The 16,405-nt window shown below is 37.5% G+C and overlaps 1 protein-coding gene and 1 long non-coding RNA gene across 2 annotated transcripts; both read right to left on the bottom strand.

Annotated features, from left to right (window-relative positions):
- Nucleotides 1-61: 61 nt before the first annotated feature.
- LOC105392099 (RING finger protein 121) lies at nt 62-7,341 on the bottom strand. Its single transcript, XM_038120553.2, has 8 exons — nt 7,173-7,341; nt 7,049-7,083; nt 6,627-6,768; nt 3,796-3,950; nt 2,810-3,038; nt 2,350-2,452; nt 1,386-1,518; nt 62-368 (listed from the first exon to the last, which is right to left on the bottom strand). The coding sequence occupies exons 1-8, from the start codon at nt 7,203-7,205 to the stop codon at nt 248-250; spliced, it is 951 nt and encodes a 316-aa protein (XP_037976481.1). The 5' UTR covers nt 7,206-7,341; the 3' UTR covers nt 62-247.
- A 3,577-nt stretch (nt 7,342-10,918) lies between these two features.
- On the bottom strand, nt 10,919-13,343 carry LOC125489491. Its single transcript, XR_007267042.1, has 3 exons — nt 13,187-13,343; nt 11,320-11,459; nt 10,919-11,044 (listed from the first exon to the last, which is right to left on the bottom strand). It is a non-coding gene; the product is annotated as an uncharacterized LOC125489491 (long non-coding RNA).
- Between the last annotated feature and the right edge of the window lie 3,062 nt (nt 13,344-16,405).

Genomic DNA, 16,405 nt, shown 5'->3' with positions numbered 1-16,405 from the left:
GAGGTACCGTCAACTCTAAAATTTCATCAAAGAAAAACGAATTTATAATGAAACATACAGAAAATACTTAATGAGGTCCATTAAAACAAATAACTATTCTTAATCTTATCGACAATTCGAAATTTAAATTTCGCTTACCATTTCCCATTTCAACATTGACAAATCCAATACAAGCCGTCATACTTCTAAGTTACTTCACAAAGCTCCCACTCGAGGTCGAGCGCCGTTAGTTCGCAAAGGTTCCATGTCACTCGAGGCCGAGCACCCAGTTGAACCCTTGTGCCAGTAGCAGCACGAGAGGTTGCCACGCCACTAGCCACCGGATCCAGTCCAGGAGTTGTCCGTACAGGATGTGGGGTCCGTCCCAACTGGTGTACGGTTAAGGGTTTATTTGTTGGGTGTGAAGTTTGCTAGAATGGATTTAATAGCTAGGGTTGATAGTCAGTTAGAGGTTGTACACATTAGGCGCTGAACCGCGTGTGTAAACCTTTGATAGACCGCTAAGCCAAAGCGCGCGCTTTAAAACGACTAATGTGTAGGTTGGTCTTTTTCGTAACAGTAAAGTTGAACTAGGGAATAGACTCAGTAGTGAGAGCATCAGCCAATAGTTGTTAGTTGCTGACTACAAGGGGTGTGTGTGTTTTGTTTGTTTCAACAGAATTTCCATGAATTAAATTTAATTCAATAGATGGGTAAGATAACACGAACTATCGAGTAACATACCGCAAAATTACATACTTTGTTTTCCATAGAAGAAAGAAGTACCTACTATTAAAAAAGTTATGTGTGCTGGCAAAAAATATTGGCATACATAGACAATGTACGAAAGGCTTAGTTCACAAGTACCGATTATGCTGAATCGATTGACATCAAAATCCAAGAGATTTGTTGATATTTACTTAGTGAAAACCGTTTACTACCAAAATCAAGAAAAGAAAAGAACCTATCAGTAGCGAGCTGCAACGCTTCTCTATCGCACCCGTGACCGAGGCATGAGTTCAAAAGCGATAGTAAATATTTTCCTAAATAGCAATTTCTTTAGGATTGCAAATGTACACACACACACACACACACACACACTCACGCCTTGTACTAATGTATTCACTTGCGGGGTAGGCAGAGGTGCATTGCTGCACCCGCTTTTCGCCAGAGTGTTATGTTAGTCCTAATGTAATAGGGGGCGGGCCTATTGCCATTTTACGGGCACATCCAAGACCCGAAAACAAATATCTGTGTTTAAAGAAATATCTGCCCCAGCCGGGAATCGAACCCGGGACCTTCGGCTCAGTAGTCAGGGTCACTAACCACTACGCCATTCGGTCGTCAAAAAAAGGTATACTTCCCTCTTAACTATACTAATGTCATAATCATGTGGTAAAGGATACGGGTTAGTGAACATCCTCTTCAGGTCGACGCGCTCCCGGCAGTAGGGGCACGTCTGGCGCTTGCCCACGATGCACCAGCCGCGGATGCAGAACTCGTGGAACACGTGCCCGCACGTCAGCTTGTACGTGTTCTCTGGAATTTGGGGAAAAAATATATTATTATACATAATATATATTATTATGATTAAACTCTAATAGTCATATGTCGTGAAACCTAGTCAGAAGCCTTCAGGCAGCTTGAAAACATCTAACAGTCGGGTTGCCCAGTTGCCCATTTACCCGACCACTCTCTTTGGAAGGAGAGTGGAGACCCGTGCCCTAGCACGGGGACGTGATGGGTTGTGATGATGAGTCATACAAGAAATGTCACTTAACGATAATGAATTTGTTAAAAAATACTCCGATTCTCCGAACTAGATGGAGTGCAAAAGAAGCGTCTCACTCTGAAAGTGAGCTCTCATTTTGAATTAGTTCCGTTAGAAGTTTTGAAACTTTATTCTTTGGCACAAAGGTAAACTTAAAACGGTCTGACGGTTACCAAAATCGTCAGTTTCGGCTTTGTGTCGGTATGTGACACACCATTTGCTTGTTGCCGCACTCGTCGCTCTCCAGCCGCCGCGTCGACACGCCATCTGGTGCGTATATTGTTAGTCTGAGCTCACCGAGCACGCCCTCCTCGTCCACGCCCACCAGCAGCTTGTTGCCGCGTCGACGCGCCATCTGATGCGTATATTGTTAGTCTGAGCTCACCCAGCACGCCATCTGGTGCGTATATTATTAGTCTGAGCTCACCCAGCACGCCATCTGGTGCGTATATTGTTAGTCTGAGCTCACCGAGCACGCCCTCCTCGACCACGCCCACCAGCAGCTTGTTGCCGCGTCGACGCGCCATCTGGTGCGTATATTGTTAGTCTGAGCTCACCCAGCACGCCATCTGGTGCGTGTATTGTTAGTCTGAGCTCACCTAGCACGCCCTCCTCGTCCACGCCCACCAGCAGCTTGTTGCCGCAGACGGCGCACACGTCGCTCTCCAGCTGCCGCGTCGGGATGCCCTCTTGGGTGTAGTACTGGGGGTGAATGAGGAGTAAATTAATTAGGGCTCCAATACACGAGAGCTTCTTTTACAGCCCTGCCCCACCGGAACGTGATGGCCACGTCGCCAGCAACGTAGCCATGGCTATCTCTGGCTTCCTTATAGCAGCCATTTTTCGCTATCTTATTGCAATGCCGTAGCTGTAGCTTACATTTTGGCGTCTTGCTTGGCTGACCGTTGGCTACCGAGTGAGTGAGGTGCCTATGTGCAATAGTGCATACATGTCAATACTAATTGTTTGGATACGTAGCCGGCGACGTGGTCATGGCATCCCGGTGACGGAGAGCTCTTAATGAATTAAATTAAGCTAGCACATAATACAATTCCTCACCCCTATAGAAGCGGCCAGTTTATCCGTGCAATACTCGGCCACGTCCCGTCCCAGCACCCCGAAGTACAGCCCGTAGAACAGCAGCATCAGGGATATGTCCATCCAGGCCTGCGGCTTGTGTCCGAAGAGCAGGTTGATCCCGAGGAAGGTCAACATCATGAGGATGTAGCCGAAGACTCCGAGGAAACAACTCAGCTTGTATATGAGGTAGAACCATTTGTAGACTAGTCTGTGGGAGGGAAAGATAGTGTTTGGGTGTAAAGATTTTCAAACATTGGAAATATACAGTTTGCCTTGTTAATAGATAGATAGATAGAATATTCTTTATTTGTACACACACACACACACAGACATAAAGGTTTATTTTTGCGCATTCATCACCATCATTATCAGCAATCTTCCACTGCACATGGCCCTCTCACAATAAATGTTACAGAAGAGAGGTAACAGAATGATTACTTTCCTACTAAAGGTGCACATATAAACGTAACCTAAAAGGATCGGCTAGTTTGTTTCTGCCAACCATTAGAAAGCGGGCTCGCTAACGCCTCATTGAAAGAAGAAAAAAAGGCGATCCCTTTAAGGTGGGTACTGAACACAACGTTACGAGGTGTAATGTAACATTCCCAGCGAGTATGTTACGCAACGCTGTGTTCTAAAATCGGCTCGTTGCTCACTGGTTTCCACGTAACACTATGTACTGACTGCATGAATGCCCGCTGTGTAACATGTTACATTACACCTCATAACGTTGCGTTGGTCACTCAGTACCCACCTTTACGTTACGCTTGTGCGTTTGTCTTGCGATGTCTTGCCTTCATGCCCATCAGTAGTCAAACCTTTTTAATATGCCATGCAACCTATCTTATGTAATATGTAACTAAAAGCCTTTCTCAGATATCAAGCAAACCATGAGGTTAATAAACATAATAAAATAAAATATATTGACCTTATTTAACCATGACTTAAAACCAAAACATACAAACCTAGGCGTAGTAACATTAATCGGCTTCACACAGCACTTCCGGATCACGAGTCCGGTGCACAGCGTGAATATGGTCCACACCACCAGGAACCGCACCCAGTGGTTCTTGATGCTCATCAGCACCGGGATGGTCCACATCGCCACCATTGTGAAGGACTGGGAATGAAATGGTGGTGTGAATTAACAGTGTGATATTTGCAATGGGAGTGAAAGGCCTGCTTGTATGTATTAGGCAACAGTTGGTGGCAGCCAATAAACATAATATTATTATAATAATTAGGTATCTTAGTAGATGTTGGGTAGGAGCATGAGCAAACATACTGGCTACTGAAGCCTGGCTAGTGCCTCACGCTGCCTAGTGTGCAAGGAGCTTAAATATGAAGAATTGCAAAAAACCTAGAAATGCCACCATGGTGAAATGATAAGGCAGTCAGTTTATTTGTCAGTCCCTGCCTGCTAGCACTGTTGATGGTCAGATGAGGAGGCTCTTTCTCTTTTCATACATGACTTTACTAAATAGGTGAAAGTGTGAGTTAAATTAATACAATTAATGCATTAAAAACCTGAAACTTGAAAGCAAGCTTGCAAATTACATTGATAAGCAATGAACATGTGTGTAAATATGTATACCTAAGCAGATATAGCAAACAGTAGTCATCATTATCATTGAGTAAACACATTCTATTCAAACAGACCACATAAAGTGTAAATGCATTTTTTTGTAACAGTGGATTTTAAGTTACATTACTTTATGCAAACATGAAAGCCAGCCAAGTGAAATAATTTAATAAATCAAGTACATTAGGCCATGTTTGTGAAACTAAATTCTACATATAATAAAATAACTGAAAATGGGTTGTTTTTGTAGAATTACATGATTTAAATAAGTCTTTGAATAACTTATTTCAGATGGCAGGTAGTTGCTAGATAAAGGAGGCCAAGAACAGTGTTTTAGGGCTCCTTGGGAGAGGCCTATGTCCAGCACAGTGGCGGATTTACCTATAGGCCAAAAAGGCCAGTGCCTAGGGCGGCAGATTTAGAGGGGCGGCAAATTTAGCATTTTTTATTTTACAGATTTTTTTAATATAAATTTACGTGTACACAATCTACATATAAATAAACGCACTGTCATATAATCAGTATGTACCTACTCTACCTACCTATATTCTTTGAATTTAGTGGCAACTGTGGCTGCTGAATCATGCTCGGAAGGGCTAGTACGGGGCGCATTTAAGTCGTGACAAAAGTTCTACGTCGTCGCGCTCGCTCTTGAGGCTGCGCGATGTGAGCGAGCGCGATGCATAACTTATGTCACGTCTTAAACTAGCCAAGATTGACGCTTTTTCATGCTGCTACAGGAATTAAACTCGACACAACGCTGGCTTAAATAAATGAGTGAAATCGGGAAAGGCAAAACCCGGAATAGAGTGAATTTGAGACGATGGTCAGCCAGAAAAGAAGCATGTAATAGTTAAAGAGATTCTTGGCATGCATATTCTTTGAAATCAATCAAATATGATATTACTAAAAAGCCTGTAACGCGACAAGAAGCGGCGGGAATACTTTCGAATTTGGAGAAACTGGAAACGGCTGTAATGGTAGTTATATGTGGATAATGTGGAATTTTGTCATATGTACTAAGTACATCAGTGATATTTTTGGACCAAACAGTCACTTGAGTCTACCAAGAATTCGCAGTTTGAAGCTTAATATTTCGCAAACCAGTCACTGAATAAAAAAATGGTTTGAGAAGACCTTTGATATTTTTGAAAGACCTGTGCAATACCTTACACTTACACCAACGAAAAAAATCATCCCCATTTTACATGTATGGAAGGTAACATTTTTTTTTCATTAATTTATTTTACCAGTTTGTCGATGCCGTACAAGGTGGATCAAAAGAAGTCATCCTATCTTGATTGGCTCTAATTTTTTTCTAAATGAAAAACTTCGATTCTGTTTTTTTATTAACTATGTTTATTTGAACATTTAAAATTTTATTGGTAAAGTCTAGAAGATGATATTGGCCAAATGGGCGCCGTCACAATTGATTGCCCTACGGGCTCCTTTTATGGCATTTCTCATCAATTCAGCGAGACCTTCGGCGAGAGATTCTCGCACTCGTGTCGAAAGTTGTCCTTAAGGGCTTCCAGAGACACGGGCTTATTCACATTAATACGGGTCTTGAAAAAACACCCACAAAAACTGTCTGAAACGGTTAAATCGGGCGATATTGCGGGCAAAAATGACATATAAAACGAAAAAAAAAGGCGACCCGAAAACTGAATATACAAAAATTATTTGACGTTCTTGGGAAGTGTGGCTTCCATGGCTTGTCAACTTGTTTTCTGCATTTGTCTAGTCCACCAATATCAAAACAAATTTGAAATTGGCGGCCATTTGTACAAATGAGAGCAATTTCCAATAGGGTGATTACTTTTGGCCCACCTTGTATAATGTATATCTTTGCGAAATGTCAGCTTTGATATTTTTACCCGTTTCTGAGAAAAAGACAGCCGGACAACAAAGTGATCCTATAAGGGTTTCTTTTTTCCTTTTGAGGTACGGAACCTTAAATAAGATTTGATGAAACATTTGAAGTTGGTGACAGATAGACATAGAAATATCCACATCATTAAGTTCACAATCATACTAATAACGGGATTAAACTAACAAATTGAATTTCAGAAGTCAGTAGGGGCGGCAAAAATTAAATGGCCTACGGGCGGCAAATTTGTAAATCCGCCACTGGTCCAGCAGCAAACGCAATACACAGACAGACATATTTTAATTCCCCACCACACCAAAAAAATAGTCACTACTAAAACTTACAGCATAAGACCTATAGTGTCTCTTCTTCCACTCCAGCACGATGAACTGAGCGACGATGAGCGTGACCAGCAGGATCATGACCATGTGCAGGTGCATGGACTCGTGGCCCTTGTGCAGCTCGTGCAGCTTCTGGTGGTCATATCTGGAACATTTCCGAGTTTATGGTTATTATATGTTGCCGTACTGTGAAGTGTTTATGAATTAAATCACAAAAATATACAGGTTTTGCAGATAAAAGAGTGGGGAAACTGAAGTATTTTTGGAGTGTTGAGTCGTCTTGATCTTGAAACCCGGATATTTAATTAATAGTTTTGGTGAATGAATAAGGAAACATATTGGAGAAAAGTTCCATTAGATATTGCTTTAAAAGTTTTTGTTATTGCCGTAATTTAGCTAAGTGATGAAATAGGTAACTTATTCACCTAAGCTTCTCTTCACTGGTAAGCTCTTCATAAGTCTGAAACATAAATAAAACAAATATTTTAGACAAAACTAAAAAATCTTATCTTAGAGAATTTTGATTACACAAACGTATTGTATATTTACCTTGTTTGGGTCTATTGGTCTATGGAGATCCATTTTTAGAATAGCTATAACTTTAAAGCAAACAGTAATTAATGTTATTTACACGAATCTAGTAAATTAAATTAAATCATTGGATGAAAAAACCGATAACGTGATAGCCGCAAATCGCCATTTGTCACTTTGACATTAACATTTTTAATTTTAATGTTGCCAGATTGCCAGCAACTTATGCCATTCTAAAGAACCGGTAAGATCCGAATAAATCAATATATAGTTTTTGTTTCTACAAAGTAAAAAAATATATGGTTTAGTAAGTGTGATTATAATAAATTAATGAACCAAATAAATAAAAAGTAAATTTAACAAAGCAAGCCATTTGCATGTTTCGTCATGGTTATTATTCTGTGAAACAGACTCTAGCTAAAAATAAAGTGATACTTCAGTGATCAGTGATAAATCAAAGATATTTCCCCATTTTCCCCATTTTTAACATTTAAGTATAATAAAGTATATAAAAAATTAAATTTAAAAACCGTTACAAAATTTCAGCTAAGCTATAGTCAGAGTGTATCTATACACTCTGACTATTAGTTAGTCAGTTAAGTACCTATATATAGGTACTTAACTGACACAAATAGAAGCGTGCCATTTGTGATTATTTTTATATTTATTAGTATTATAATTTTCTTTGCATTTTTTTAAGTTTACTTAAATAAAGGTGGTTTAATTATTAAAATGTATCACAACTAATTATTTTTATTTATTTATTAATTCTTACACAAACACAAAAATAAGTGTACATAGAAAAACTGTGACTGATTTCTGTAGTAAATGCTATTTACTACAGAAATAAATATTTTCTTATCACAAATTGTTAAAATTTATAGAATATTGTCAATAATGTACATTGATTACCTATTTTTATTCACGCCATTACGTTTTTTTTTTTTATTTATTTAATTATAGGTAAAATACATAAGAAAAAACAAGCTTAAAGATACTACAATAATCCTCGCAGGATTGTGCGCAGCACCTTCATTCTGCGTTATAATTTATATACAATTAACAACTTGTGTCTATTAGTCGGTATCTATTTGAAAGTTTGTATAACATGATTCAATTAGGTAGGTACTTAACATTCATAGCAAGCAACAAATGTAGATATCGTAAGTAGGTAGGTATGTATAAGTAAAATATAATTTATACTACTTTTTACTTTGAGGCAGCAATATAGGTACTTAAGTAATAATTTATCACTCCAGCGTCGACATAAAGTATTTTTTAAGTTTAATTCTAATATTTGAGTGGGTCAGTGATTGTCTTGTGTCGGTGGGTAGGTTGTTGATGAGTCGCGGAACAAGATAAGAGCTGGTGCGCTCGCCGTACGAGTTATTTGCTCGCGTTGTAACCAGTTTCTTTTGTGTGACGCGTCGAGTTTGTACAGGATGATTAATTTCTTGTTGAATGTTTGTATTGAAAAACTGTTTGAAGAAGAACTTACCTATTGATCTGAAAATTCCGCTTGAGTCATCATCAACTCATCACCATTACCTTCCTTGGCTTGTATGCATCTTGGGTGCCGACCCAAATGAACAAAAAATGTATCAGAATAAATAAGTATATAAATAAACCAAAAAGGTAAAAATATTCTTACGTTGCTATAAATATAACTGCGTGCGTCAGACCACCGTGATTAGAAAATAAAGGGCAACGAACCGGTTCAAAGTTAGTATCGAACAAGTTCAAGTAAACTTTGACACGTCATATACGTTACTTTACTACCTACATAGGTAGTGTCAGGCAGTTACTTTCGAATTTATAATATTAGTTAGTTAGGATTTTGTATTATAGTTATATTTGAGGTACTTAACCAAGAACCTGAATTTTATGGGTCTTAAATTAGCTTTTTGTAGAGACTAAACGCAGGATACCTAAACAACATGTTTTATATTTTATTCTGTACGTACTTACTGCGGTCAAAGTTGCCGTTGCCCTGGTTGTAGTTGTTGAAACCATAATTGTTGTATCCATTGTAGTTGTACCCATTTCCATTGTAGCCGTAGTGATCATGGTGTTTATGTCCATCGCCTTTTTTGTGATCATGATCTTTTTCTTTATATTCGTACTCACGATCCCCGTAACCTTTCTTTTTGTAATAATATTCATCATTCTCTTGTCTACGATCTATCGCATCGTTGGGCATGTTGGTAGTTCCCGTGTTCATCATCATATTTAATCCGTGGTTGGCATTTTGATTAGCATTGTTATTTTAGTTATTATTATTGGTACCATGGAATTGTTCATGATATTTTGAACTTGTTGTATCTGCTGAGTGATGTCTTGTCCATTGCTCACCGTTAGTAAAAAACACAAGAACACGAGCTATAAGCTCAAACAATTTGCTAAACTTGCTTAGCAAGGTGTTTTGCATTATAGATTTGAGTTATTCGATGTTAATTAAATAGGTACTATCGCATGCCAAGAGATCATATTCGAACAATTATGTATTTTTTATTCCAGACAATTTGATTGATTATTATATACCTTCAGCAAACATTCATACACGCAAACCGTTATTCTATATCGGTTTATGTTATAAATAATTGATGATAGCCCGAGAGGACGCAAAACTTTTTCCAAATATGAATACAAGTGGATAAGTAGTTGTAGAAGTTTCCGTATCGCTACTTCCTCTTTTAAATTCTAATACGAGTTTTAACTTTTAATTTGTTTCAGAAGTGTATCCTGTTCTTTAGAAAAGGTAAGGACTAACTACTAAGAAATAATCAGACGAAGTTGTAATTCTGAATCAATTGTTTAATTATTTATTATTATTCATTTATTCATTAAAACACATGCACATTTTTACATTTCATAGACCCTGCCAAACTACTTAGTAGTTTGTTGGCTGTAAGCTCTCAAAACAATATGCATTAGGTAGATAGTAAGTTTTAGCCTACGAACAGTCAGATTAATTATATAATATATGCACAGGACATTATAATTATTATTAAGGTTTTTTACATTTTATACATGAACATTTTCAACAGGTGATTATTAAATATGCTTTTTAAAGGTTTTTTTTTGTTACATTGTTCGCCATTATTTCGCTCGTATTTGCTTCTAGAGTTTATAAAGCTCTGATACCAAAGTCGCAAATAGCGTGTTCTATGAAAGTAGCGGTGGCCCACGGGGACTCGGTGAGCAAGGCCTCCTGAACTGCTATCAGCACACCTGCTAGGAAAGCTGCGAATGTTCTCTGAACTACGGGATCTGGAAAATATAGAAATGTATAATTAACACAAAATTTTGTTAAGGGTGATACTAGAGATAGAAAGATTTCATTTTCATAAAAAAATGTCATGATTTGACTTCTATATTTTAGCAGACTAGTTCTAAGTAAGTACCTATCAAAACGGCCGCAGCTAGCAGTATTTTAGCCACTGTGCCTGTAAACTCCTGTGGACTCAACTGATTCTAATATTCCTTTTTGTAATATTTGTCAATCTATAAAGTCCTTGTAAATAAATTTGTACGTCAAAAACATAGATAAACTAACAATATATTTAATTTAAGACCACTGTATTTCTAACCTATGTTTACAAATAAATATTTTGACTTTGATTTCTGAATAAAAAAATATATCTTCCGTTTAAAAGAGCTTTTCCCAATACTGCCATGTTTCACGCCCCCTTATTCATACTATTTTTTATTTAGAACCTACCTCCCAATACTTATACTTAAGAGAAACAGCTATTAAAGAGTACCTGGATGAATTCCAGCGCTGGGGGCGATGACCGCTACCGGCAGCCCGTCCACGTAGCCCGTGGTGGAGGCCGTCTGCAGGTCCAGCTTATCGATGCCTCGGAATATGGTGGTGGTCGTGAACGCCGCTGCAAGGTTTAGAGACAGTACTTAATTCAGTGCGGAAAAATTGGGATATACCGTATACAAAGGTTCCTGGGATATGTACAAAGGTCCGTAACAACTTTCCAAAATAAACAACAGACTAGAGCCGAATGCGGTTAGGTATCAAATTTTATACGGAGATCTAGAGAGAAAACTCCGGCTAAAAAACAGTTTCTGACTGACTGTGACTAGTACCTACAATTTTCTTCGAGAGCATGATATTTTCAATTTTTGTGTGAAGAATCAAAGAGGTGCTTACGGAAATAAGTGGCTCCAACGGTCTTGGTGATAGCTGGCTCCTTGCCCACCCTGTGGTAGCGGTAGTAGTCTACTGTGGTGTTCAAACGGTAGTTCCTGAACAGCAACGTCAGTACTGCCCTATCCGTCTGCCGGTCTAAGCTAGAAGGACATACATAGTAGGTTAAAATGATGACGATGATGCTGTCATCCATGCAGTTGCAGATACGGTTTTGTTGGTGTGCCCTTATGTGGCTAACCCAGGTTAAAATATTCCTGACATGACATAAAGAAAATAATGCTGCCATTACCATTACAAAATCGATATCACATTTAACTACTGCAATACTTTTGGTCAGTATCGGTATTATTGCATTGTCTATTATTAATACATCGATAGCACTAGCAGTATCGATGGTATTGACATTTTGTTTTCTAAAAATGTTGATCCTATCAATAGACTATTAATACTACCGTGATTACTGCAACCATCGATAGGATAGCCGATCGATAGTGGAATATCAGAGCCGCAACACTAACGAAAAATACTTACTAAAAGTCTTGAATAACCCCTTCGCGTCGGCCACGATAGTTTATACCAGTGGAAGTGACTGTCAGGTTGAAAAAGGGTATGGCATGATTAGGGTTGCCAACCGTACTATATTATATAGTATTGTACTATATTTTGGCTCTTCGTACTATATACTGTTGAACTAAAATATAGTACGCAAAAATACTATATTTCAGTAGGTACACTTTTCACAGTAATAAGACGATGTGCGAGGTCATTTTCCAAACAATTCAACTATTATGAATTCATTTCAAATTTTGCAAACTTTTGATCCATTAGAAAAGGCTAAAATAACAGAAATCTTTGTATAATCTTATAGATAAATCTTTAAAGTACCTAGATAAATGGTTTAATTTTGAGGATAATAATTGGTTACAGCAAGTACAAAAATTTAATTTAAAACAAGAAATATCTTTTGATGCCTGTGAATCTGTTGTGGACGTTCTCAACTTAAATTGAAGTTGGCCATCGACATGGATGAACTTTACTCTGATATTTTAATTGTTAATGAAATATTGCAAAAATTAAAAGATTGTCCTGAATTTCAAAATTTTAGTACTGGCCAAAAATGCCAACATATTTTTAAAAAATCTGAGAATAATTTAAAAAATATTTATAAATTATGACGACCGAATGGCGTAGTGGTTAGTGACCCTGACTACTGAGCCGATGGTCCCGGGTTCGATTCCCGGCTGGGGCAGATATTTGTTTAAAAACAGATATTTGTTCTCGGGTCTTGGATGTGCCCATAAAATGGCAATAGGCCCTATTACATTGGGACTAACATATAACACTCTGGCGAAAAGTGGGTGCAGCAATGCACCTCTGCCTACCCCGCAAGGGAGTACATTAGTACAAGGCGTGAGTGTTATAAATTAATAGCCTTCTTACTTTCTATTCCCGCCACTTCGGCGTTTACAGAAAGAATTTTTTCTATTATGAACATCAAGTGGCGGGAAGAAAGGAATCGAGCAAAGCTCGAACTAATAAAAAATGAGCTCTTTATTTTTATAAACTTAAACATAGAGTGCGAAAAAGCATTTAATACGTTTATATTAGATTAAAAACTTTTAAAAGATGCAAAAAGTGCGAAATAGTACAATTTTTACAAAAATAAAAATAACTGAGTTACAAATTAGTGTTTTATTCGATTTTCAAAAAATGTACTATATTTTTCTTTTGTGTCCTATATTTTTTTATAACTTATTTTGAAATATACTATAATTTGGTGAAAAAATGTTGGCAACCCTAGGCATGATGTATGTAGGTGGACTGCGGTCGGTACAGAGGCTCAGGAACCAATAATTCAATTACTTACTAAAAGTCCTGAATAACTCCTTGTAGTCCACGATAGTGAATGCCAGTCGAGGTTACGGTCAGATTGAAGAAGGAGAGAAGGTAATTGGCTTGGGGCCGGTAGTACGGGTCAGGGACCTGCCCATACACCGGCTTGCATCTAGAGTGATCTGCGAAGTATTTCCTAACGCAAGACAGGTCGTAGCAGGGACGGATGATCGATTGGTTGTTACCTGGAAAGAGTTGCGTTGTGCTGTTTTAAAATGCAGGTTTTGCAGGTTACCTGGAAGATATAGGTTTTACTAATTGTGTTACATTATAATTAGCTCTAAAAGTTCTTATAGCTACATTGACAAATTATAGTAGGTATAGTGGTCGACGCGTATACTGATACTGTATACTTTAACCCCCTTATTCATAGAAAAGTTACAATACGTTTTAACTAATAAACTGTTTTGTCCCTCTCTGTCAAAGAACAAATTGTTCTTTGTTGGAGAGGGACAAAACAGTTTATTAGTTAAAACGTTTTGTAACTTCTCTATGAATAAGGGGGTATGACTCTAGTAGTGGGCAGAGCGCCATCTTAGTTTATTTTACTATATTAATGTATCTTTTTTAACTTACTCCCGTCAAAGTTCTGGTTGTAGTTGTTGAAGCCATTATTGTTGTATCCATTTCCGTTTCCACTCTTATATTCATACTCGCGGTCACCGTAGCCTTGCTTTTGGTAATAATTTTTATCAGTATCTTGACTTCGGTCCATTGCAAAAATTGTAGCCGCATCGCTCGGCATATTTGTATTTCCCGTATTCCCGTTGTTAGAATTTGGATTGCTGTTACTATTAGGGTTGTTCATGATATTTTGAACTCGTTGTATTTCCTGAGCTATATCTTGTCCATTGCTCACCGTTAATAAAAAACAAAAGAATAAAGAGCTAAGCTCAAACATTTTGCTCGCTGATAGTGAAACACTGAACTTGTTAGGCAATGCGTTTTGGGTTTATATTATATGTTTAATTCATCGATTATGGCATGCTAAGAGATAATATTGAAATAATTAATTTTATTTTATTAAGTAAATATAATTACTCATAACTATAATAATTAATGGTTAAATTGGAATCTGGCTCGGTAAAACACGAGTATAAATCTTTTTTAATAATGGTACTTACTGTAACCACACATATGTATACACGCAAACCTGGAGTGAAAAATTATGGAGAGTTCTTCTTGTTGTTCAGTTTTGGCTGGCGTCCCTCAAGGCGGCGTCCGTTCTCCTTTACTTTTTTCCCTGTTCATCAACATTCTGGCTAGCAAAGATACTTCTAACTACAACCTATATGCAGACGATCTTCAGCTCTATGCCGGTGTACCACCAGAGAGTTTGAACACGGCCGTTAGTTGTATAAATGAAAACTTGAAAATAATTTCTAAGTGGGTCAAGTCTTTCGGTCTACTGCTCAATCCTTCGAAGTCTTAAGCTATTGTTCTCGGAAGCTCACGAATGCTTCGTAAAATTGTCTTTTCAGCTGCTGAGAGTCAGATACGATCAGTCTGACATACCCTACGTAGCTACGGTAAAAAATCTTGGCGTGATCATGGATTGCACACTTTCTTGGATTCCCCAAGTAGATGCTGTCAGCAAGAAAATGTTCGCGTCGTTGCATTCTCTTAAGCACTTGCATTACTTTCTACCACTGAACACTAAAGTTACGTTGGCACAGTCCTTACTGCTTCCTATTCTTGATTACGCCGATGTAATCTTGACCTCACTGAAGAGCTACTCAACAAACTCGAACGTCTCCAAAACTTGTGCATCCGATTCATTTTCGGATTGCGCAAATATGATCACATTTCTGAGTATCGAGCTCAATTACAGTGGCTTCCAATTCGCCTTCGCCGGAATACTCATATTCTCAACATATTGTACAGTGTTTTAAACAACCCCTCATCTCCCCAATACCTGAAGTGCAAGTACTCATTTTTGTGTTCTCATTGTCAGGGTAGAGCATTGAGGTCGGTAGAAAACAAATTGTTGAGTATTCGTGTTCATAATTCCGCCTCATATAGCGATTCATTAGCTATGAAGGCAGCGTGTCTATGGAACTCCTTGCCAGAGAGCGTGCGACAGTCACCCTCAGTAAAAATGTAAAGAATCACTTTTTTGAATCGTTAGATTGGCAGATAAAATATGTATGCAATTTTATTTATATAAGTATTATAATTTATTATGTTATTTATGAATATAACTGTAGTTTTGTTTCTTGTTTGCATTAATAATAGTTAGGTTTTATTATTTTAGTTAAGTAATTGTACCTACTTCAAATTTAATTAGTTCAATTAAGTTAAAAGATTTAATTTTGTACTTTCTCTTTCACCCAGCCGTAGGTTGGCTGGAAGAAATTGCTTTTTGGCAATAAGCCCGCCTTTGTATTCGTCCTATATGTTTTAAATTTGTAACTGTTCCGTGATTAGAAAATAAAGGGCAACGAACCGGTTCAAAGTTAGTATTGAACAAGTTCAAGTAAACTTTGACACGTCACATACGTTACTTTACTACTTAGGTACATACCAGTGTTATGTGAAGGTTGTAAAATGCTAGAAAGTACTATTTAGACAAATTCATTTTGCACTATAAACGTGAAAATGGTAAGTACCGATGTGCGAACTTTATTATTACACTCACAGGCAATGAAAAGGTTCCACTGAGAAAAATACCAAATTAGGTAGGTACTCCTAAACGGAAAAGGTTAGCTTAATGACGACTTTTGTAACATTGAAGTACATTTAACAGAGCATACTTACTTACTAACTAAAAACCACAATGTATTGTTCAAACTTTCAATGAAGTGTTTGAAAAAATTGGGGTCGTTTGGTGTCGGCATTTTGTGAGTGGAACTTTTTCATTGCCCGTGAGTGTATTATTATAGGTATATTTAAACATACGTACTTTACAGAGTGATATTGAATTAGAGGTTTTATAAATTGACACAATTTACGTATTACCTACTTAAATAATTAACTGATGTAGTATGAGGAGCAGCTACTTAGTTTTCTACATTTCGTTGCTTGGCTGTTTCAATTTGATAGTACATCAAATATTTCAGGAAAAACTATGAACTACCTACTAACAAGCTAGGTACGTAGCTACTTATGGATTGGTAAGTACTTTTAATTCGTTCGCCATACTTAATATAAACAAAACATCATAAATTTACTTTTACATCAATGAAATTATGTA

Source organism: Plutella xylostella, chromosome 14 (genome assembly GCF_932276165.1).
Source record: "Plutella xylostella chromosome 14, ilPluXylo3.1, whole genome shotgun sequence".
Classification (NCBI taxonomy): domain Eukaryota; kingdom Metazoa; phylum Arthropoda; class Insecta; order Lepidoptera; family Plutellidae; genus Plutella; species Plutella xylostella.
The sequence above is the reverse complement of the archived record's forward strand: the minus strand, read 5'-3'. Positions and strand labels throughout refer to the sequence as shown.